This window comes from Carcharodon carcharias, chromosome 12 (genome assembly GCF_017639515.1).
Source record: "Carcharodon carcharias isolate sCarCar2 chromosome 12, sCarCar2.pri, whole genome shotgun sequence".
Taxonomy (NCBI): domain Eukaryota; kingdom Metazoa; phylum Chordata; class Chondrichthyes; order Lamniformes; family Lamnidae; genus Carcharodon; species Carcharodon carcharias.
The window spans coordinates 117698522-117724105 of record NC_054478.1 but is presented as its reverse complement, the minus strand read 5'-3'; the positions used below and the strand labels follow the sequence as shown (position 1 = coordinate 117724105).

Genomic DNA, 25584 nt, shown 5'->3' with positions numbered 1-25584 from the left:
TCTTGGTCCACAAGCCATGCTGGAAAGGCATTTATACCCTGGATTTGATTGTTCTTGCACCCGTCAGCTGACAGGTGAGCTGCACTTTGGGAAACCTGGCCTGCAGCTGTTAAATATAAAAACTACTAAAATTTCAGGCAAGTAGTCTCATTAATATAAGTAAATAAGTGGTATGCCTCTTGAAAGTTCACAAGGAATATTAGCCTTATAGATGAGGAAGTTCCCTGGCTTAATCCATAGTTCATGATCAGTTAGCAGACCTCAGCAGAGCAGGTACTTCAATTAGCCCTAGACCAGGAAGCAATGAAAGTCAGACAGCTTTCCTGCTCTTGATTGCTAGCCAATGATCCCAAAGGAACCCCCAAAAAATGTGCAGAAGATTAGATTTGACAATAATACTCCTGACAGTCAACACTTACTGACTAAGCTTGTATATTAAAAATGAGTACTTGGGTAATGGTACAGGAGGGCAGCCAATGGCATGCAAGTGTTCCCTTGGAAGGGTTATCCTTTTGAGGTGGACTGGGATGAAATTTTGATGGGTTGGGAGGGAAATTAGATCAATGATTTATATAATAAAAAAAGATAGAGTACAGGCTTGCATTTGAGTCATCAGATGTCAGAACAGGATTGATTTTTATAATAATAAGCATTTATTTACTGTGCTGTATTATAATATGCAATCATTTTACTTACTGGTCCACCTTCATCACCTGGGTGACCAATGATGCCTCCAGGTCCTGATGAACCCTGGAAGAATGAAATTGCATGAGAAGGAATGAATCACTATTCGTCAACTGACACAACACATCAATCATGTCTGTAATTGTTTCATGGTAATAACTCATCAGGGCAGATTTTCAACTGTTGTCTAGGCATTAAACTGGTATTAGAGATCTCCTGCCCATTACACAAGCTGCCTGATATTATTTTCCATTGGATTCAATGGAAATTCAAAACTGGTTTGTTTCTATAACAAATGGCCAATCCAAAGTACGAGTTTTACACCAGGCTAGCAAGTTGAGAATCAATCCAGTTGTGTTGGGGAAAGAGTATAGTGCAATACAATGCAGTAAACTATACTTGCATATGATGAATTCTTACTGTGAAATCAGCCATTAAAGGAGGCACACCATCAAAGATTTCTTTTTCATCCTCCTTTTATATAATCTACTTGTTTTTAAAACCCAGGCTTGGTGAGATCTAACTACTTGTTGATTGGTCTGTTCTACTCTTTGCTGGTTGACAATCTCCTGCACTATAGGCCTTGATCTTTCACATTCATTTCTCAATAATAATATTAACTGGTCAAGTTGTTTTAGGAAACTCAAATCAGAAAGGACATCTTTTTATGTCCTTAAACAATGGCACCCAGATCTTTCAGAGAAAATCTGGCTACTTACACAGCTGGTCAAGAAACCAGCAAGGATCCTGCCATGGGAATTGTCCTTTCCAGTAAAACCAACCAGTGTTTTTATCTTTTTAATTGTTTTCTGATTTCTTAAAGATATTTTGTCCAACTACTTGACCTATCTATGCTGGGCTGCTTTACTGAGAAAAATGAGGCAAGTGATCTGGTCCAATAGGTTTCATAGGATAAAAGTAGAGCATACACATGGAAACATGCTATTTGACCCAACCAGTCCATACTGGTGTTTATGCTCCACTTGAGCGTCCTATCTTTTCTCACCTCAATCTATCATTGTAACCCTCCATTCTCTTCTCCCTCACATGTTAGTTTTACCTTAACTGCATATATACCATTCACCTCAACCACTTCCTGTGGCAGCAATGTCTCTGCTGCATCCTCCGGATTCAAGAGGAGGACTATCGAACAAATGCTAAGGTCCTTCTTGAAGTTAGCTCCACAAGCACTCAGGCAACACTCCTGCAAAATGAACTTTGATGGACCGAACACTGTCTGGATGGCTGAAAACTGTCTCCCCAACTTTCAAATGGCTAAAGTTCGAGGGGAGGACAAAGAAAATGCTTCAAAGCTCTCCTTGAAGAATGGTAGCATTGACATTAATGATTGAGAGAATCTTGCTATCAATCATTCAGAATGGCAACAACATGTCCATCAAACTACACCACGCTTTATAACGAGGCCCCATGTTCCCAAAGATCTTTGGGTCAAGAATTGGCCTGCTCAGTCACATGAAGACCCATAACAGAAGCTCATGACCCTGATTAGACGTCATCCTCAAATTGAATGTCAGCCATGACAACGACATGGTAGTGAGTTCCGCATTCTCACAACTATTTGGCTGAAAAAGGTTCTTTTGAATTCCTATTAGACTTCCTGGTGACTATCTTATATCGATGGCCTCTAGTTATGCTTTTCCCCACCACAGAAAATATTGTCTCTGTATCCACTCAATCAAAACCTTCCATAGCTTTAGCTTTCTCTTTTCAAGACTGAAAGATATTCAGCCTGTCAATTCTTTCCTAATATGTTTACCCATACATTTCTGGTATCATCTTCTCTGCACCACCTCCAGTGCCTCTATATCCATTGTATAACATCACGACCAGAACTGCACACAGTGCACAACTGGGGTCTAACAAAGATTTGATTTGGGTTTAGCATAACTGCACTACTTTTCAATTCTGTAGAAAATTTTTAAAAAAGAGATACGAAACTGAAGGTTGGCCTTATTCCCTAGCCAATTGATATATGTGCATACACCCCTATTAAAAGATTATTTTTGAAACTAATTTGCAGTAGTGATTGATAACGCTTACCTTCTGTCCACGTGGTCCCTGAGGACCTTTGTCACCTGCTTGACCAGCACACTTACATGGAACATCGCAGCACACTCTTTCTGCAATGTTGTCCTGCCAAGATATCAGAGTTTAAGCATTTAATTTTGAAATTGCAAAAGAACTTTGAAAAAAAGATATTCAGAACTAAAAGTTTGATCTTACAAGCTCTTCTGCGAGTTCATATTCTAAATCCAGCTGGTTGATTGAAAGAGGTCTCCTGTATCTATATCCTCGTCCAAATTCCAACAATGAAACATCTTCAAGGCCCGTTAGTTTCTCCAGAGACACAATAATCAATGCATGTATACTTCCTGTTAAACATAGGGCGTAACAGGAACAAAACATCATTTTTTTAAATTTAAACACAGTAATCTCACATGTTTGTACCTCGGGCAAGAACATCTGCTTAGGTTACAACATTTCCTCATGACATTTAAGAAGAATTTAGATGAGCACTTGAAACGCCATAGCATATAGGGCTACAGGCCAAGTGATGGAAAATTGGATTAGAATAGATAGGTACTTGACAGTAGGCACAGACACGATGGGCCGATGGGCCTGTTTGTGCTGTATTCCTCGATGGGCAGAATTTTTTGCTTGCTGGGTGGGTGGGCCTGACTCAATCTCCGGCGGGCAGGGAGCCAATCCCCGCTGGAGAAATGGGCCCTGCCGTAATTTTACGCGGGCGGGCCAATTAAGGCCCGCCCAGCGTGACGTCCGGTGGGAAGCACTATGCGCTCCCTGTGTGGGCGGTGGGGGGGGGGGGATTCCCCAAAAGCAAGAGTGCGCTCTTTCGCGCATGCGCACGAAAGAGCACACATGTCCCTGAGGCTAAGTGCAGCCTCAAGGAGATCGCTGACACTTTTAAAAAGATTAAAAATAGAGAAAAAAAATTCCCTAACATGTCCCCCTCATGTGACAATGTCACATTAGATGGGACATGTTCATAAATTACAGTAAAGCTTTATTAAACTTTTTAAATCCCTACATGAAATCTCATCCTGCCAGTGGATGAGGTCTCATGTTTTATCTATTTGCGGCCAGGGTTCCTGGACTGCCCGTCAACCTTAAGGTTGGATGGGCAGGTCCTTTAATTTTTTAAGTGATCCTGCCAATGGCCTCAATTGGCCGTTGACAGGTCGGCGGGCGCACGGCTGATTTGGCTGTGCCCCCGCCTTCCTGAAAATGTAAATGGGGAGCAGTGACGTCAGGGGTTCTGCCCGACATCATCCTGCATCATTTTATGCGTTGGTGAGCGGGCCCTGCTCCCTGCTCGCCGACGGCAAAATTCTACCCTACGGGTGGAATTTTCTGAATCCGCTGGCAGTGGACGTGATAGGTGGTGTGTGCAGAAAATATGGTGCAACTTGCTTCATGACGGCAGGTTGTGATTGTCCACTCAGCCTGGCCATGTTTCCCACCATCAATCGGCTGGGAGCTAATTGCAATATATTGGCATGTAATTAAAAGGTCAAGCTCTTGGAACCCCGCCATATCATCTGTCCATGTCAGAGGGAAAGCACGCCAACATGTTTCACAACAGCAGGACGTGGCCTTCACTTTGGGGGAACCGAGGTGAGTGAGCAGCAGTGCTCTCCACAGCTCGCCTGTTGTTTACAAGTCTCAAGGCACCGGGGGCAAGTGACGCCTGGCCCCGGAGGCGACTGCTGTGGGGGTGGGGGGAGGTTGGTGGCGGTGTCCGGGCAAAGTGTTGGCTAGCCTCGGAGGCAACCGTAGCTGGTGGAGGGGGTGTCAAGTGCTGCCCTGGCGCTGCAACCCACGCACAGGCAATCGAGGTGGGGGACAGGGTAAGTGAAGGAAGTGGCCATGCATTAGGGACACCTGCATAAACTGACCATGCGACTAAGACAGATCAGGCGCAGCCACAGTGATATGATTGGGGTCAGGCTCTTAGCCTGTCCACCCATGCAAGCAACGCAGAGGCACCAAAGGGCCACCAAGCACTCCATACCTTACCCCCCACCCGTCTCCTCAGCCCCCGGCACAAACTTCAAGTCCGCCGCCACTTTATTGGACAGTGGTGCAGTTGGACTGGACACATTGTACAATCTCCTCGCCAATGCTGGCCATGTAGCAGACACTGCTGGAGGCACTCAGAGTCCCTTGCAATCTCAGCATCTCGGTTGGGATCTGTCTCGCCCATGTCACAGGCTGATAGGGCAGCCATGCAGCGCACTCACTTCTGGCAATCCGAGGGGTGACCAGCACTCTCCCGGAAACGTTAAGGGGCAGTTGCACAGGGCCAGAAAAGATGCTAAGCACAGCCACGATAACCACATCTCTTTCTCTTTCTTACTGCAGGAGGATCACGTCAGGATCATGGATCTTGATGACCTAGCTGTATGCCTGATGTCCTACAGAGACCGTAGAAGACAGAGGAGAGAGCGACTGAAGCTCCTGGCTGCGCAAAGGCAGGAGCAGCAACCTCATGAAGAAGGGGCAGCAAGGGCTCCCACACACGATGCCCAGGAGTGACAGTGAGCCGTGGCTGGTTGTGGCCTAGTGACACCCAGGGTTTATAGATGCCGCCTACCATTCCTGCAGATGACTGAGAACCCAGTGTCACTGACAACTGCACATGTCTAGGGACCTGGTGGCTCACACCAGTCACTAACTGCAGGACCTGGCACCAAGGGGACATGGAGGGCATCTGCTGCCAGTGGCTGTGAAAGTGATCGTGGCGCTCAATTTCTATGCCAGTGGCTCATTTCAGGGCTCCACAGGTGACCTCCGTAGGATTTCACAATCCGCCACCCACAAATCTATCCATGAGGTCACAGATGCCATCTTCTCCATGGCATACAACTTTGTGCATTTCACCAGGGACTGGAACAGCCAAGATGCAAGGGCCATTGGATTCGCCCTGATCTCGGGATTCCCACAGATGCAGTATGTGATTCACCCCACTCGTGGCACTCAGGTCTCCATCGCTATACGCAGTGGACTTCATCAACCACAAGGGCTTCCACTCGCTGAACGTGCAGCTGGTATGCAACCACCAGAAACGCATCCTGCAGGTGTGCACACAGTTTCCAGGGAGTGTGCATGTCACCTACATCCTGAGTCACTTGCAGATCCCTACAGATCTGCAGTGTCCACAGAGGCTTCAGGGTTGGCTCCTTGGCAACAAGAGCTATCCGCAGAGGCTGTGGCCGATGACACCTATACGGCAGCTTTAGACTGCAGCAGAGTGATGCTATAATGAGGCTCATGCAGCAGCTCACAACTTAGTGGAGCAGACTATTGGGATGCTGAAGATGCAGTTCTGGTGCCTGGACTGGTCCAGCAGAGCCCTGCAATACAGTCCACAGAGGGCATCACGCATCATCGTGATTTGCTGCGCCCTTCACAACATGGCACTCCAATGGGGAGATGAGCCATTTGAGGAGGACATGGAGGAGCTGGAGGTCTCCTTGAATGAAAGGATACCAATGGGGATGAGGGTGAGGGGGTCCTCAGTGGTGATGATGATTGGGATGCACTGGTTAGGCGAGGCAGGTGCACTTGGGTGGCCCTCAGAGCTGCCAGGTTTGTGGAGGATGATGAGGAGATGCAGTGAGGTGTCCCTATAGATCCTCACATCGCAGCTGTGAACGTTTGACTCCAGTCTGACTTATGGCTGTGCCAATACCCTCTGTGACAATGCTCCTGTCATGGAGATGCAGTGGAGGCATTAATAGTCGCTCAATGGCAGGAGGACAATGATGACACGCAATGAGGGCACACCATAGATCTTCACCTAGCCTCTGAGAATGTCTGACTCCTGTCTGGCCGAGCAGCTCGCTTCCGCTCCATGTTTAGGGCCATCTCAGAGATGCAGCCATGAAACTTTAGACACATCTGATGCTGTGTCTACCTTTGGCACCTCAGCCCTTCAGGAGCTGGTGCACAGCATCAGTGGTCACAGAGGCTGCTGTGATGGGGGCCAACCCCACCTTAAAGATGCTGAGAGCGCACAGAGAGAATGAGAGAACTCTGTAGCGCCAGCCCACTACATTCTGGCAGCAATAACCAGCATTGCCATGGTGCAGGCAACAATAATGTTTCCAGGGATTGTGAGGCTGGACCATCGCTGTGGTCTGAAGGCTGCGCAGAGCACAGGGAAGAGGCCCTGGACTGAGATCCCTGCCTTTTATCTTGTGCAGAAAAGTTTCACATCTGAGTGACAAGAATTCTGCTCATCAGAACAAGGAGCCACAGGCAGGGAGACATTCTGAGGAGTTTATTGACAATAGTGAACAGCATGTACAGGCGATCAACATCCAGGCTGTACAACTACTTTTACTTGGCTTTCCTGACCCTGCCTTGGTGCTCCCTGGACATCCACAGCAGAGGTGGAGGCAGCCATTTGACTGTGACGCCCTGTGATGACTTTGGCGAGCGTCCTCTGGAGGGCCGAGACTTGGTGGGCCCTGGCCTGCATTCGGGGTCCTGCTGTGTGGCAGTAGCACTTTCCTCGGCCCCGGAGTGTTCACCTGCTGATCCTCCTCCCTATGGGTGCCCGAGGCCCCTGGCTAACTCTGTGAGTGGAAGGGGTAGCTGGAGTGAGATCGAGCTGCCCATCATCCCTCTCGCGTTCACACTGTTGGAGGCCAACTATGGCATCAGCAATTGAATTCATCCTGCCCAGCAGTGCAGGGGTGATGTCCTGGACCAAGGTCTCCATGACAGCTGCTATCCTGCCAGTGCTGACCTCAGTGCGTTGCAATGCCAATGCTATCGCTTCAGCCTGAAGATGGATGGACTCCTCCATCCTGCCTTGCGATCTGAGGAGTGCAGCGGACATCCCTTCCTGATGTTCCCTAGCTTGCCTTTGCAGCTCCAACAACTGTGACATGACCAAGCCCAGAGGCTCATCATCTGACTTGGACTCAGCAGTTCGGGCCTCCAGAAGTCCTCCGAATGCCAGGGACCTGGGAAGTCCCTGCCTCTGCCTGCTGTGGATCAGGCAGTGCAGTGTGCTCACCAGTTTGTAATTCTGAGGCTACTCTAAAGCTAGGTCCCACCAAGGTGTGTATCTCTGCACTGGTGGAGAGTGTGGGTGCGCGCTGTGACAGGACTTCAGGGAGGGTGCCTTCAGATTCCTCTTCAGAGGTTTCTTCGGGGCTTGATTGGAGGCCCTGGGTCATGGACTCTGTTGGCTGTTTGGCAGCTGTGCCTGTGAAAGCAAGGGGAGATAATTAGTACATGGCAGTGGCCTGTGAAAGAGGACACATCACTCACAGCATGGCTGTCTGATGGATGTTGCACTGCTGGATCCTCATTTGGTAAAGCAGCACCAACCTCACCGTCAGCACAGGAACGGTCCAGATCATCTCCAGCCAGCTGGATGGCTCTGTTTTTGAATTCTGTCAGAACTTTGATCTCCAGCAATCCCTTCACCTGAGTGTGACCTTTCCCTCCTTTTGTATGCCAGTTTGTCCTGCATGGATAGAGATGGGGAGCATATCAGGACACCTGCCGGGCCAGATGATAAGTATGCCTGGCCTGTGTGGGTGGTGAGTGGTCCCATGGACGGGATGAGGACAAAGACGGTGTGTGTGAAAGTGTGAATGGTGATGTCCCTTGCACTGGCATTGAGTGAGGGCCCTGTGGATATGTGATGGGCATGTGAGTTGGGAGTGATGTAAAGAGTGACTTACCCTGGCGCAACGGAAGAGCTCATTCATCCTTTTGCGGCACTGGGTGGCTGTCCTCTTTTTGCAGGGCATTGCGCTGACCACCGCTGCCACCATCTCACAAACCAGATTGGTGACATTGCTTCCCATCCTGCAGTCAGAGCAGGGGTAGAGCACATCCCGGCGGGCCTCCATGGCATCCAGCAGTCGTTCGAGGGACCCGTCGTTGAGGGGGCTGCAGTCTTTTTTCCTTTGCTTTCCATATCTCCCGGGCAGCGGTGGTGAGTTGGTGGCTGCCTTTTAAACATAGTGGCTGGTGTGATGCAACAGCTGGGTGATGGCTGGCAGACAAATGAGAGCCCACTCACCATGGAAACGATGTGTTTCACGGGAGTGAATAAATAATGAGGCAGGCTCGGGACGATAGGGTGTGAAAACCCACCATTTTTGTATCCATTTTACCCGCCCACTATTGCACTTAGTGCAAATCTGGGAAAATTCCGCCCTATGACTCTATGACTCAACAAGTGATTTTCTGGTAAGTAAAAGTTAATTTTTTCCAGCCCTTCCTTAGCAGCTACTGAACTCAAATTCACAGGTACCTAAAAAAAAAGCATGACCGGCTTATACCATATCTCATATGGTATATCTCATATGTTGTGATCATTAACTATCATACAATATTTTAAACACAGCCCCGTGTGTTTCATTTCTATGGTCCTTGACAATGATAATCATCAATTCCAATTTTTGGGGAAAATGGATAAATGTTTCTTTTTCTCTCTGATTAGTTAACGATTTATGAGCAAAATTACATTTTCTGAAATCATACTTTTTGAAGGCAAATTGGTAGGTTGATAATTCCAGAGATAAATAATATTTCCTTGCTTTTGTTTAAAGGGGAATTTCACACCCAATAAGTCTCCTGTAGATATCTCCTCCAGTGGAACAGTCAATAAATTTTGTACTTGGTTTGCTACAAAATCATACACTCTAGTAGACTCCAGATGATGGTTGTGCAGTCAACTGACTAAAATAAACCTATGTAGAGAAACACAAGAATATGACATCCTTTGTTTTGAATAAAGTGGATGAGAGTTAATGCTGTCTGGTGTTATTTTGCATCAAACAAATTTGTAACTCTTTAATGGGAGGTAAAGTGTTAAAATGAGTTGCAAAGATGAATATATCTCTTTTGGTTTACCTTCTCTCCGTAGCTTTTCAGTCTGACTCTTCAATTGAGAAAAGTTGTCATCTATACCATCGGTGAAATGGATAACGACCTTTCAAACAGAAGGAAAACAAAATTGTCATAAATAAAAATTGAATGTTGTTGTGGAAAAATTGATTTTTGCCTGTGTTGAAGTTGTCTTAATTTGATTTCTGTACTGCTAGAGCCAACATGTAAGGAGGCAATGCCCTAAATCACACAAAACAACCTGTTAGCAGAAGCTATCAAGGGGAGGTTTCCTCAAAATGTAAGCTAGTTTTGGTCCACATGACAGAGATGGCCTCATTGGCCCATATCGTGCCACTGCACACTGTAAATTTGAATGCAGTGACACCTTAAACAATGCAAGGCCAAACAGAATCTTGTGGGGCTTGACAGCTATTTCTGAACGCTTTGAAAAGAGGAGACTTCTTTGATTCATTAGAGTACCCTGTGATTGATTGCGCAGTAGGTAAAAACTTTATACCTTACTGTTCCCAAATTGAAAGAGGTACAGGAAAAAGAGGCTGTCAAAGTCTGTGTCAATACATAGCTGACAGCCAAAAAGTGTCAAAAACAAAAATAGAATTACCTGAAAAAACTCAGCAGGTCTGGCAGCATCGGCGGAGAAGAAAAGAGTTGACGTTTCGAGTCCTCATGACCCTTCAGCAGAACTGAGTAATATTAGGAGACGGGTGAAATATAAGCTGGTTTAAGGTTTGGGGGGGGTGGAGAAGTTCAGGGGGGTGGTTGCAGGGACAAGCAAGCAGTGATAGGAGCAGACAATCAAAAGATGTCACAGACAAAAGAACAAAGAGGCGTTGAAGGTGGTGATATTATCTAAACGAATATGCCAATTAAGAATGGTTGGCAGGACACACAAGGTACAGCTCGAGTGGGGGTGGGGTGGAAAGACTAACAGGGCATAAAAGATATAGATTTCAAAATAATGGAAATAGGTGGGAAAAGAAAAATCTATATAAATTATTGGAAAAATCAAAAGAAAGCAGGGAAGAAACGGAAAGGGGGTGGGGATGGAGGAGCGAGCTCAAGATCTAAAGTTGTTGAATTCAATATTCAATCCAGAAGGCTGTAAAGTGCCTAGTCGGAAGATGAGGTGCTGTTCCTCCAGTTGGCGTTGGGCTTCACTGGAACAATGCAGCAAGCCAAGGACAGACATGTGGGCAAGAGAGCAGGGTGGAGTGTTAAAATGGCAAGCGACAGGGAGGTTTGGGTCTTTATTGCGGAGAGACCACAGGTGTTCTGCAAAGCGGTCGCCCAGTTTACGTTTGGTCTCTCCAATGTAGAAGAGACCGCATTGGGAGCAACGAATGCAGTAGACTAAGTTGGGGGAAATGCTGCTTCACTTGAAAGGAGTGTTTGGGTCCTTGGACGGTGAGGAGAGAGGAAGTGAAGGGGCAGGTGTTGCATCTTTTGTGTGGGCATGGGGAGGTGCCATAGGTGGGGGTTGAGGAGTAGGGGGTGATGGGGGAGTGGACCAGGGTGTCCCAGAGGGAACGATCCCTACGGAATGCCGATAGGGGGGGATGAAGGGAAGATGTGTTTGGTGGTGGCATCATGCTGGAGTTGGCGGAAATGCTGGAGGATGATCCTTTGAATGCGGAGGCTGGTGGGGTGATAAGTGAGGACAAGGGGGACCCTATCATGTTTCTGGGAGGGAGAAGAAGGCGTGAGGGCGGATGCTTGGGAGGTGGGCCGGACACGGTTGAGGGCCCTGTCAACGACCGTGGGTGGAAAACCTCGGTTAAGGAAGAAGGAGGACATGTCAGAGGAATTGTTTTTGAAGGTAGCATCATCAGAACAGATGCAGCGGAGGCGAAGGAACTGAGAGAATGGGATGGAGTCCTTACAGGAAGTGGGGTGTGAGGAGCTGTAGTCGAGGTAGCTGTGGGAGTCGGTAGACTTTTAATGGATATTGGTGGACAGTCTATCACCAGAAATTGAGACAGAGAGGTCAAGGAAGGGAAGGGAAGAGTCAGAGATGGACCATGTGAAAATGATGGAGGGGTGGAGATTGGAAGCAAAATTAATACATTTTTCCAGGTCCCGACGAGAGCATGAAGCAGCAGCGAAGTAATCATCGATGTACCGGAGAAAGAGTTGTGGGAGGGGGCTGGAGTAGGACTGGAACAAGGAATGTTCCACATACCCCATAAAGAGACAGGCATAGCTGGGTCCATGCGGGTACCCATAGCCACACCTTTTATTTGGAGGAAGTGAGAAGAGTTAAAGGAGAAATTGTTCAGTGTGAGAACAAGTTCAGCCAATCGGAAGAGAGTAGTGGTGGATGGGGATTGTTTGGGCCTCAGTTCAAGGAAGAAGCTAAAGTTCCTCAGACCATCCTGGTGGGGGATGGAGGTGTAGAGGGATTGGACGTCCATGGTGAAGAGGAAGCGGTTGGGGCCAGGGAAATGGAAATTGTTGACGTGATGCAAGATGTCAGAGGAATCACGGATGTAGGTGGGAAGGGACTGGAAAGGGGAGAGAGAAGGGAGTCAAAATAACGAGAAATGAGTTCCGTGGGGCAGGAACAGGCTGACACGATCGGTCTGCTGGGACAGTTCTGTTCGTGGATTTTGGGTAGGAGGTAGAAGCGGGCCGTCTGAGGTTTGGCGACTATCAGGTTGGAAGCTGTGGGAGGAAGATCTCCAGAGGAGATGAGGTCAGTGACAGTCCTGGAAACAATGGCTTGATGTTCAGTGGTGGGGTCATGGTCCAGGGAGTGGTAGGAGGAAGTGTCTGCGAGTTGACGCTCAGCCTCCGTGAGGTAGAGGTCAATGCGCCAGACAACAACAGCACCACCCTTGTCAGCGGGTTTGATGACAATGTTGGGGTTGGACCTGAGAGAACGGAGTGCAGTAAGTTCAGAGAGAGACAGATTAGAATGGGTGAGAGGAGCAGAGAAATTGAGACGACTAATGTCACGCCGACAGTTCTCCATGAAAAGATCAAGAGAAGGTTAGAAGCCATTGTTGTTTCCAAGACTATCACTGACCTCATCTCCTCTGGAGATCTTCCTCCTACAGCTTCCAACCTAATAGTTGCTCAGCCTCAGACAGCCCGCTTCTACCTGCTATCCAAAATCCACAAACAGGACTGTCCTGGCAGACCGATCATGTCAGCCTGTTCCTGCCCCACGGAACTCATTTCTCGTTCTTGACTCCCTTCTCTCTCCCCTTGTCCAGTCCCTTCCCACTTACATCCATGATTCCACTGACACCTTATGTCACATCAACAATTTCCAGTTCCCTGGCCCCAACTGCTTCCTCTTCACCATGGACGTCCAATCCCTCTACACCTCCATCTCCCACCAGGATGGTCTGAGGGCCCTCAGCTTCTTCCTCAAACAGAGGCCCGAACAATCTCCATCCACCGCTACTCTCCTCTGTATGGCTGAACTTGTTCTCACACTGAACAATTTCTCCTTTAACTCCTCTCACTTCCTCCAAATAAAAGTTGTGGCTACGGGTACCCGCATGGGCCCCAGCTATGCCTGTCTCTTTATGGGGTATGTGGAACATTCCTTGTTCCAGTCCTACTCCAGCCCCCTTCCACAACTCTTTCTCCAGTACATCGATGATTACTTCGGTGCTGCTTCATGCTCTCGTTGGGACCTGGAAAAATTTATTAATTTTGCTTCTAATTTCCACCCCTCTATCATTTTCACATGGTCTATCTCTGACACTTCCCTTCCCTGCCTTGACCGCTCTGTCTCAATTTCTGATGATAGACTGCCCACCAATATCCATTACAAGCCTACCCACTCCCACAGCTACCTCGACTACAGCTACTCACACCTCAATTCCTGTAAGGACTCCATCCCATTCTCTTGGTTCCTTTGCCTCCGTCGCATCTGTTCTGATGATGCTACCTTCAAAAACAGTTCCTCTGACATGTCCTCCTTCTTCCTTAACCAAGGTTTTCCACCCACGGTTGTTGACAGGGCCCTCAACCGTGTCTGGCCCATCTCCCGCGCATCCGCCCTCATGCCTTCTCCTCCCTCCCAGAAACATGATAGGGTCCCCCTTGCCCCCACTTATCACCCCACCAGCCTCCGCATTCAAAGTATCATCCTCCAGCATTTCCGCCAACTCCAGCATGATGCCACCACCAAACACATCTTCCCTTCACACCCCCGGCGGTATTCCATAGGGATCGTTCCCTCCAGGACACCCTGGTCCACTCCTCCATCACCCCCTACTCCTCAACCCCCACCTTTGGCACCTCCCCATGCCCATGCAAAAGATGCAACACCTGCCCCTTCACTTCCTCTCTCCTCACTGTCCAAGGGCCCAAACACTCCTTTCAAGTGAAACAGCATTTCACTTGCATTTCCCCTAACGTAGTCTACTGCATTCTTTGCTCCCAATGCGGTCTCCTCTACATTGGAGACACCAAACGTAAACTGGGCGACTGCTTTGCAGAACACCTGCGGTTTGTCTGCAAGAAAGACTCAAAATTCCCTGTCGCTTGCTGTTTTAACACTCCACCCTGCTCTCCGGCCCACATGTCTGTCCTTGGCTTATTGCATTGTTCCAGTGAAGCCCAACGCAAACTGGAGGAACAGCACCTCTTCTTCCGACTAGGCACTTTACAGCCTTCTGGACTGAATATTGAATTCAACAACTTTAGATCTTGAACTCCCTCCTCCATCCCTACCCACTATCCGTTTCTTCCCCCTTTCTTTTGTTTTTTCCAATAATTTATATAGATTTTTCTTTTCCCACCTATTTCCATTATTTTGAAATCTATACCTTTTATGCCCTGTTAGTCTTTCCACCCCACCACCACTAGAGCTGTACCTTGGGTATCCTGCCATCCATTCTTAATTTGCACATTCTCTTAGATAATATCACCATCTTCAACGCCTCTTTGTTCTTTTGTCTTTGACATCTTTTGATTATCTGCTCCTATCACTGCTTGCTTGTCCCTACAACCACACCACCCCCCCGCTTCTCTCCCCCCCCCACCTTAAACCAGCTTATATTTCACCCCTCTCCTAATATTACTCAGTACTGCTGAAGGGTCATAAGGACTCGAAACGTCAACTCTTTTCTTCTCCGCCGATGCTGCCAGACCTGCTGAGTTTTTCCAGGTAATTCTCTTTTTATTTTGGATTTCTAGCATTCGCAGTTTTTTGTTTTTGTTTTTATAGCCAAAAAGTGTCCTTTGGTAATGGCTGAACCAGATTAGCTATAAACGGTTAATAAGTGATCTTTTGTTTTTGCGTTGATTTATTTTTAGGCAAAGTGAGCTGCATCTTTATTATTTTTATTTTTTCAAGCATTTGGGAATTATGTCTTTGTGTGAAAGCTGGCTTTATTTACATAACTTAGGTGTGTATTCATTAGTTTGAAGCCTGTGGCTTGATTTGCTAAGACTGCTTTATCCACTCTGAGATCTGTAAAGGAGTAGGATTCACATGGCAATACTTGATACATTCCAGTAGTTGTCATGTTGAGTAAGGGGTCTCTGAATCACATTATCACATCCAGATGTTGGACAGAAAAGACAAATCATGAGGGCACACACTCCACTTATGGGAGTGACCAATGACACCGAACCACAAAAAAAACCTAGATTAAAAGCATAGATAATGACATTTCAAACTTTTTAAGAAGAGCAAGTGACAACAATATAAAAGTAGGAGAACACCAACTCTAAACAATTATCTTTTGCAGCCAATCAATAATGACTTTTAAATAAAAAGAAACAGTCCAGATTGAAGTACTTACCTTTACACGATCAGAACCATCAGATTTAAAAGTGCTCTTGTATGCATCTAAAGTTCCAGCATTCAAGACATACGGACCGAGATTTCTTAGATCGTTGAATTGATTAATTATTCCGGGTTGATATTCCACTAAATCAATGACATGGCTTTGGCTACGTTGATCGAAAACTGTGATCCCAATTCTTACATTGGGTGACTGCGAGCCTGTGCAGCTTATAGTCCGCAACTGTGAAATTCTCTGTAAAATATCTCCTGCCTTAGACTGGAAACCTCTCTGAGTTGCAAAAACATCATTTCCTAATCCAACTCCATTGACATCAAAGCCAAGCAAAACATCAATATTGCATCCTATGGGGAACAAACAAAGAGACATTTTCTTTTTAAGTCAATAGTGCTTAAATTGGAAGTTGACAGCATCTGGCTATTTGAAGTAGCATAGGTGCATTATGTAACCCCAATCCTTATGGATCCTTCACTGTGGCTGAAAAAATATTTGCCATATATTGGCTTTAACAGCATCAAAAATGAAATATTCATCTATTGTGTGAAAATTCTGATAATTGCCGAATGAGGTTGGCTATATGATTTAATTGCAGGTAAAAATCCCCAACATTTTCTATCTATATAGTTACAGTTTTGCAAATGGAGCTGATATATGTTGTGGAATCATGTCCTATGTTAGCTATTGGACTATCCTGCAATTAACTAAAAGTCAATCACTGAACAATCAGTATTCACCACAAAATTGTCAGGCAAAATCTTTTCCTCTTTAAAAATTTTCACTGGCTGCATTGCTGACAGAGATAGACTTCCAGAAGGTGGCCAATTAAGGACAGCGGATGGGTTCCCGAGGTGGAACACAGGACATTGAGGCCCACTCCAATGGAGACTAGTCGAAATCTGCTGAAGTCCAGACTGATGGAGAAAAAGAGAGGGAGTGCAGCTGCCATAAGCATGTGGAGCATATGCAAGATTCATCTGTATGTGGGAGTTGTGGGGGGAGACTGGGGAGAATGACTGTGTGTATTGCTCGCAAGATTCCAGCTGTGTCCAAAAATAGGGGCTAATTGCCCTTTGAAGTGCTTCAGTTGGAACCCATTGCTACCGGATGAACAGCTGCTGATATAGGGAACCAGCCACTGGGTAGATCTCCTGGAGGTGGGAACATGCCTGCGGTTTCAAATTTCCATATCACCCTGTTTCTCAGGACTGCTTCTGCGGGGCTGATATGATTTTGACCATGCCCCTCACAAGAGTCTTTTGACAATATTCTGATTCTTGCCTATCCCATTATATATTTCAAAATAAAGCATTACTATAATAAACAGACAACATTGATTAACAAAAATATCCAAAATTATTCAATTTAGCCATTCCATCTTCTGTTCATAGAACTTTGGAAGTCTGCTACACAGATGGAGGCAATTTGGTTCAGCTTGTCTGTGCAAGCTCTATGGTTGGGCAGTCCAAGTCCCTGAGTGGGCAAGTTCCTGCTGTTCTCGTGAGGCCAATCCATGTAAAAACAAAGGAGTCGAGGTCTACTTATCTCCCATGATATATCACAATAGGTAATAAGCCAATAGAAGCTGGACAATTAGATTATCAAAAGTAGACATAGGTTCCATGAACTGTCTTTGGAAGGTACATGAGCTCAGACCAGCTAGGATATTGAACCACAAACAAGTTGGAGTACAGTTTGGAGCTGGAGCTTTTGGAAAACATTACATATTAAAATCAGAACCTGAACCAGTATAAAATCATCACCCTCTTTCAGCTCAGGAAAGTGGCTAGTCTCTTATGCGAAATGCCAGTCAGGAAGAATAGATCAATTTTACATCGTCACCCATGTGATATTATCTAGCTCAGCACAAAACAGGAATAAAAATCAAAATATACTGCTTACCAACTGATACTCACACCCCAAACCCACTCCCAATGCTTGGTTATTCACTTTTTTGCAAAATACAAATGTTTTCAATTTTATCTAAAGTTGTTACCTTTTATTGTTTCGGGCACTTTCGGGCACAATTCACCTTCCATGACATCAGTTGTGGCTAATAACACTTGCTCGGTCAGTTCAGAAAGTTTTTCCATGTCAGATACCCTAAAAGCTCCAGCTGGTTCACTTGCGAGTTCGGTGATCTCCTGTAAGTCTGCATCCTGCACTCCCACAGTGAAGATCTTGAATCGAGCATTCTTTAGCTCCGTTGCAGCTGCTATTGCATCATCACTTGACTTGCCACCAATCAGAAGGAAAGCGATTTGCGGAACCCCTTCTTCAATCCTACTCCCTGCTACTTTAATAAAATGGTTGTTTTTAACATGCCTCAAGGCTGCTCCAGTGTTTAATGATCTTCCTCCCTTGTACTGGATATTCTCAATAGCTTTGAGGACATCAGCTCTTGTTCGATACTCATTGAAGAAAAATTCGTCACTCACATCGGAATTGTACTGGACAACTCCCACCTGGATCGCTCCATCATCAACGTAGATAGCATCAACTATACTGGAAACAAACTGTGTCAGACTGGGAAAATTCTGCCGTCCAATGTTTATAGAGCCATCCAGGAGAAATACGATATCAGCTTTTTTCTGTGGCAAAACTTAAGAAACAAATTGAAGAAATTAAAATGCAGTGAATTGGAAATGTAGCCAATGGTTAATAATATGTAATGTACAATTTCAAACTATTCATAACTTGCTATGGACAATTTTAGATCATCATGTATAAAATTCACCTCCACCACAGCCCCCCTGAGATTCTGTCCTGTTGCCTGAAGTTGTTGATTTATACTTTGGTAAGCACCAGAGCATATCCACTCTATAGGCAAGATTTTCCCCCTGTCAGGGGCGAAGTTGAAGTGCGGGCGCGTAAAGACTCACCTCCGATCGGTGCCCCCGATTGGGGGCGCACCACCATTTTACGTAGGTGGACCAATTAAGGCTCGCCCAGTGTGACATCTGCATGGAATAGCTATGCGCTCCCTGTGCAGGCTGCGGGTGGGGGGAGGATCTCTAAACCTGAGAGTGCGCTGTTTCGCGCATGTGCACGAAAGAGCACACTCATTTCCCTGAGGCTAGGTGCTGCCTCAGGGAAATTGGCTCTACTGTCAAAAATATTAAAAATAGAAAAAAAAAACCTGACATGTCTCCTCATGTGACACTGTCACATGAGTTGGGACATGTCCATAACTTTTCAAAAAACTTTAATTAAATGTTTTAAAACCTACATGAAACCTCATCCCGCCCATGAATGGGGTTTCATGCTTTTTCTAATGCCCACCAGGGCTCCTGGCCTGTCCGCCAACCTTAAGGTTGGACAGGCAGGTCCATTAATTACTTCAATGACTCTATCGATGGCCTCAATTGGCCATTGACAGGTCGGTAGGCGCACAGTTGATTTTGCTGAGTCCCCGCCTACCTGCAAATTTAAGTGGAAGTTCTGCCCGACGTCACTGCGTGTCATTTTGCACGTCGCCGAGCAGGTCCCATTACCCGCTTGCCAACGGGAAAATCCTGCCCTATGTCATCCAATAACAACCATATTTTGTGAGTGAAAGCTCAATCAGCAACTAGAAACAGGGACGATATGTAGCATCATAATTGAATCCAATCCTCTCCTCACTAGGTTCCTCCAGACCTACTTGACTCCAGATCTCATTGTAGCCTTAGTCTAAATATGGGCAAAAAAGCTGAATTCCAGAGGTGAGGTGAGAGTGACTTCGTTTGACATCAAGGCAGTTTTTCACTTGGTGTGGCATCAAGTTGCACAAGCAAAACTGAAGTCAATGGGAATCAGGGGAAAACTCTCCACTGGTCAGATCATACCTTACACAAAGGTAGATGGTTGGGCTTGTTAGAAGCCAAGCATCTAGATCCCAGGGTATCTCTGCTGGAGTTCCTCAGGGTGGTGTCCTAGACCCAACCATCTTCAGCTGCTTCATCAATGACCTTCCCTCCAACTTAAGGACAGAAGTAGTAAAATATGTTGATAATTGCACAGCGTTTAGCATCATTCAAGAGTCTTCAGCTACTGAAGCAACCCATGTCCACATACATGAACTAGACAACAATGTAGCTTGAGCTGATAAGCAGCCTCCCAAGTGCCAGGCTATGATAATCTCCAACAAGAGAAAATCTAACCATCACATCTTGATGTTCAATGGCACTAGCATCATTGAATTTCCCACCATAACATTCTGGGGTTACCATTGACCTCAAACGTAACTAGCCCAGTCATATAAATGCTTTGAATACAAGAACAGGTCAGAGGCTAGGAATTCTACTGTGAATAACTCACCTCCTGAATTCCCAAAGCCTGTTCACCATCTACAAGGCACAAGTAAGGAGAGTGATTGAATACCCTCCACTTGCCTGGATGAGTGCAGCTCCAACAACACTCAAGAAGCTTGACACCATTCATGACACAGCAGCCCGCTTAATCAGCATCCCATCTATCACTTTAAATATTCACTTCCTCCACCATCGATGCACAGTGGCAACAGTATGTGCCATCTACAAGACGCAACTCAGCAACTCAGCAAGGTACACTCAGCAGCACCTTACAACCCCATGACCTCTACCACCTAGAAGGACAAAGGCAGCAGATGCAGGGGAACACTACCACCTGGAAGTACCCCTCCAAGGCGCACAATATCCTGAATTGGAAATATATCACCATTCCTTCATTGTTGCTAGGTTAGAATCCTGGAATTCCCTCCCTAACAACACTATGGGTGTATGTACAGCACATGGACTACAAAGGTCAAGAAAATGGCTCACAACCACTTTTTCAAGGGCAGTTAGGGATGAGTAACAAATAGTGGCCTTGCCAGTGACACCCACATTCAATGAAAGAATAAGGGAAAGCAAGCAGCTACATATGCATTTTCCATCTGGTGGACCATTTTTCCCCTCAGGTTGGGATTCAAAGACCAATAGTAATGATTCTTAGCTGAGAGGCAGCTAACTCAGTCTCAATCATGGACAAAAACAGAATTACCTGGAAAACTCAGTTCTGTCGAAGGGTAATGAGGACTCGAAACGTCAACTCTTTTCTTCTTCGCCGATGCTGCCAGACCTGCTGAGTTTTTCCAGGTAATTCTGTTTTTGTTTTGGATTTCCAGCATCCGCAGTTTTTTTGTTTTTGTTTTTATCTCAATCATGGACTAAGTCTGGAAGTTAATCTAGGTTCCACCGTGTCCTCTCTTCCATAAATGTTATTGCCTGTTATTTATAATAGATAGACATATGAGCTGAACTTTTAAAAAGCTGTGGAGGGGCTGCCAGAGGCAGACGGGCTTGCAATTTCCCATCAGCCAGCACAGTCCTTTTTTGAAGAGCCTCATTGGGACAATGGGGGTGGCTTGTCTACTTGTCACCAAACAACAGGTGTTGAAGCTATTTAAAGTGCCTACTAAGGTCAATGTTCTGAGGCTGACTCCTGAAACCCAGAAGACCAGAGAGGAGAGTGGGGAAAGGAGGGGGGCTACGCTCCAGTGTTGTTTTACACAGCGTCCCAACCGTCCCCCTACAGTTGGCATTCTAAGATGGTTACAACTGTCGTCATGGATATCTTCACAATGGCACTCACATAGCTATTGCCACTTCCTGTTTTTAAAGTTTTTAAAAAGCATTCAGAGGGCACCTCCAAATTGACATGCTCTCTCTGTCATCTGTATAAATAATAGAGTCATAGAGGTCTGCAGCACAGAAAAAGGCCCTTCGGCCCATCAAGTCTGCACCGGTCAAGCAAGTGCATAATTATTCTTATCCCATTTTCCAGCACAAGGCCCATAGCCTTGTATGCCATGGCATCGCAAGTGCACTTCTTAAATTTTATGAGGGTTTCTGCCTCTACCACCCTTTCAGGCAGTGAGTTCCAGATTTTCACCACCCTCTGGGTGAAAAAATTCTTCCTCACATCCCCTCTAAATCTCCTGACCCTTATCTTAAATCTATGCCCCCTGATTATTGATCCCTCCACCAAGGGGAAAAGTTCCTTCCTGTCTAGCCTATCTATGCCCCTCATAAGTTTATACACCTCAATCGTGTATCCACTCAATCTCCTCTGCTCCAGGGAAAATAACCCCAGTATATCCAATCTCTCCTCATAATTAAAACTCTCCACTCCAGATAATATCCTGGTAAATCTCCTCTGCACTCTCTCTAGTGCAATCACATCCTTCCTATAATGCAGATCCAGAACTGCATGCAATACTCTAGCTGTGGCCTAACCAACGTTTTATACAGTTCCAAAATAACCTCCCTGCTCTTATATTCTATGCCTCGGCCAATAAAGACAAGTATCCCATAAACCTTCTTAACCACCTTATCTACCTGTCCCACTACCTTAAGGGACCAGTGGACATGTACACCAAGGTCCCTCTGATCCTTGGTACTTCCCAGGGTCCGACCACTCTTCATGTATTCCCATGCCTTAAATGTCCTGCCCAAGTGCATCACCTCACACTTATCCGGATTAAATTCCATTTGCCATTGATCAGCCCATCTGACTGGCCCGTTTATATCCTCCTTTAATCTAAGGCTATCCTCCTCACTATTTACCACCCCACCAACTTTCATGTCATCCGCAAATAAGTTGAGTGAGTGGGCAAAAATTTGGCAGATAAAGCATAATGTGGGAAATTGCATAGTTGTCCACTTTGGCAGGAAGAATAAAAAAGCAGAATATTACTTAAACAGAGAACGGCTGCAGAATTCCAAGGTGCAAAGGGATCTAGGTGTTCTCATGCATGAGTCACAAAGGATTAATATGCAGGCACAGCAAGTAATCAAGAAGGTTAACAGAATACTATCCTTTATAATGAGAGGAATTGAACTTAAAAGGGTGTTATGCTTCAGTTACAGGGCATTGGTGAGACCACATCTTGAATACTGTGAAGAAGTGTCATATGGACTCAAAATGTTAACCCTATTTCTTTCTCCACAGACATTGCCAGGCCTGCAGAAATTTTCCAGCATTTTCTGTTTCTATTTCAGATTTCTAGCATCTGCAGTATTTTGCTTTTATCTGACATACTGCGTGCAGCTTTGGTCTCCTTATTTAAGGAAGAATGTAAATGCGTTGGAGGCAGTTCAGAGGAGGCTTATTAGATTGATACCTGGAATGAGCGGTTTGTCTTATGAGGAAAGGTTGAACAGACTGGACTTGTTTCCACTTGAGTTTAGAAAAGTGAGAGGTGACTTGATTGAAGAAATAAGATCCTGAATGATCTCAACAAGGTGCACGTGAAAAGGATGTTTTCTCTTGTGGGTGAGTCCAGAACTAGGAGACACTGTTTTAAAATTAGGGGTTGCCCTTATAGGACAGAGATGAGGAAAAGTTTTTTCTCTCAGAGGGTTGTGCGACTTTGGAACTCTGCCTCAGGAGGTGGTAGAAGCGGAGTCATTGAATATTTTTAAGGCAAAGGTAGATGGATTCTTGTAAGGCAAGGAAGTCAAAGGTTATCAGGGTAGATGGGAATGTACTTCTTGAAACACCAACAGATCAGCCATGATTTTATTGAATGGCAGAGCAGGCTCAAGGGGCCAAATGGCTACTTCTGTTCCTATTTTGTTAGTACCTACATTGGCAGTTCCCACTTCTGACAGTGGGCTTTCAATGCCTCCTATTGGCCTTCCAGCTTTCGAAGTCTACTCTGTGTCCTTAATTGGATGGGGCTCCTTGAAGCAACCACTTAAAAAGGTTCTCGACCCACGTTACCTCCCACCAGCAGGATCAGGACCCACACATGAAAATTTATCCCAATGTTTAACGTTCCTTTTAGTTTTCCTATTCTATTCTATTCTAGTCTTCCTAACTTCCAAATTTTCCTTCCTTTTTCCTGCATCCTAACTATGTTGAAATTGAAAATGAATCACATCATTTCTTGATCTGGCTCGTTCTTTTCCAAGACCCTAAAATTCTTTCCCTCAAGTCTTCATTTCCCTCTAACAAGTTTGACAAAAATTAAATGCTACCTTTTACTGAATTTTTGGACCCAACTCTGGAGGAGTCCTGCACTCTGGATCTCCATGCTAACCTTGGCTACTTAAAAAAAATAAAACTTACAAATATACTAGAAATTGTAAAACCATTATGAAAAGAGAGATGAAAAATAGTTCCACAACTTTTTTGCTGATGCAATCATTTCAATTGTATGTTGTTGCACATATTTGTTGCACATATTGTTACACATATGAAGTTGTCATGACATAAATCTTATTCTTTTCTTTCCTGCACAAAACAAAATCGCTACTTTTTTAATATAGGAAAAAGGAAATGTTGACCCTTTTAATAAAGCGGCAAAACCATGGAAACTGGAGCCTCAACTTCATAATTTGATACATTAGTTTACAAACAATGCATAATATTCCTCTGCTGATCTTTTACTGGAGAGGTTAACCCAATTGGAATGGATTAATGCCTGAATTAAAAAGAGCAGACAACAGAAAGTCATAAGAATGCATTAAGCCTCATCCACTAATATTGACAGCAATTAGTTTTAGGTACACACCTTCAGTTGGAGGTTCTGGCTCTGGTTCATAGGTTGTAGGATCTTCCATCAGCAAACGAGTGAGCAATTTGTTTTGCACACCTTTAAGGTCTGGGAACTTATTTACTATGTAAGTAGCATAAGGAATAGTTGTGATTCGTTCAAGTTCATCTTGATCCGCATTCTTTGCTCCTACACTGAAAACATTAATTCCTGAATTTTTTAATAGATCTAAATAAGGGCGGACGTCATCTCTGGACTTCTCTCCATTGATGACTATCAGATACTGGGGAACTCCTTGATGCTGTCTGCTTCCGGCCGATTTGGTGAATTGATTTTTGAAGACAAAGTCCAAGCCTTTGCCGATGTTAAGTGGGGCCCCACCTTTAGGTCTAATTCGCCTAATGGCATCTTGAAGGGCTCTTTTATTTGAATGTTGTTTCAAAATGAACTCTGTTTTTCCATCGTTGCTGAATTGTGCCAGGCCAATGCGAACTTTGTTGGCTCCAACATCAAGACGACTGATTATATTCCAGACAAAATCACGGATATGGACAAAGTGTTGATTTCTACCACTGCTGGATCCATCGATCAGGAACACAACATCTTTCTTGGCAGGATCTGGAACTGCGAAACAATTCTATTTTTAATTGGTTCATAACACAAAAGCTGAAAATTACATATGATTTACTCATATTTTCGCAAAATTACATACAACATCACATAGATTTGAAATTAGGAACTTAGAAACTAGGAGGTCTTGTGGGGCAATGGGTCGTGTGCCTGGCTCTGGGATAGAAGCTCCAGGTTCAAGTTCCACCCAGGACTTGATGACCAAGGAAGGCCCATCATAACATGGCCAAACAGTTTGAGTATCAACCTGCAAAACATTCCAACACATGTCAAAGCAGGTGGTAAAAATGGGAGAGATTCCTGGTTAGCATGTGATGGGAAGAAAATTGGAGCTTCTACCATCACTATCCATAGCTCCAGACTACAGCAATTTACTTGGGCTAGATCAGTTCTAACCCAGTGAATTTGGCCCTCCTCTAATTACTCTAGATTGATCTTTGTCCTTTTCCACAACTAATTTAAACCTTATGATACTATAATCACTGTTTCTTAAATGTCCCCCTATTGACACTTGATCCACTTGACCCACCTCATTCCCCAGAACTGGATTCGGCAATGCCTCCTTCCTTCTTGGGTTGGAAACACACTGATCAAGAAAATTCTCTTTAATTCTGCTTTGGAAAATCTTTGTGCTCTCTGTCCTTTACACTATTACTATCCTTAATTAGGATAATTAAAGACACCCATTATCAGTGCTCTATAGTTTTTATACCTCCCTGTAATATCTATGCAAATTTGTACCTTTACATCTTTCCTATTAGTCAGTGGTCTATAGAATACATCCGGTCATATAATGGCACCTCTAACCAAATAGATTCTGTCCTTGATCCCTCTAGGACATTTTCTCCAGCACTAATATCATCCTTAACCAATATTTCCAACCCTCTTCTTCCCTTCTCTATCTTTCCTGAACACCTTGGCCTGGGTTTTCATCCTCAAGGTAAGTGGGAGAAGTCGTGAAAATTCTCGTCCTGGCCTGCCCACGTCTGGAGAAAGTGTCCGCCAAGGCAGGACCTTCATTGCTGGGGTTAGGGTGTGAGCTGGAGTTGGGCTAGTTGACCCAGGAAGAAATGGATGACAGGT

At 45.2% G+C, this 25584-nt stretch overlaps 1 protein-coding gene across 7 annotated transcripts in view; it reads right to left on the bottom strand.

The window, feature by feature from the left end:
• LOC121285026 (collagen alpha-3(VI) chain-like) overlaps positions 1-25584 on the bottom strand; it is a 244697-nt gene that overhangs the window by 79616 nt on the left and 139497 nt on the right. For 6 of the 7 annotated variants that reach the window (XM_041201120.1, XM_041201123.1, XM_041201127.1 and 3 more), the window contains 7 exons: positions 23890-24495; positions 17368-17973; positions 15372-15718; positions 9610-9688; positions 2929-3077; positions 2746-2838; positions 697-750 (listed from right to left, as the gene is read on the bottom strand). In XM_041201120.1, the coding sequence (XP_041057054.1) occupies positions 697-750; positions 2746-2838; positions 2929-3077; positions 9610-9688; positions 15372-15718; positions 17368-17973; positions 23890-24495 (1934 nt within the window). The remainder of the gene's footprint in view (positions 1-696; positions 751-2745; positions 2839-2928; positions 3078-9609; positions 9689-15371; positions 15719-17367; positions 17974-23889; positions 24496-25584) is intronic. The other variant, XM_041201122.1, reaches the window with a different exon arrangement.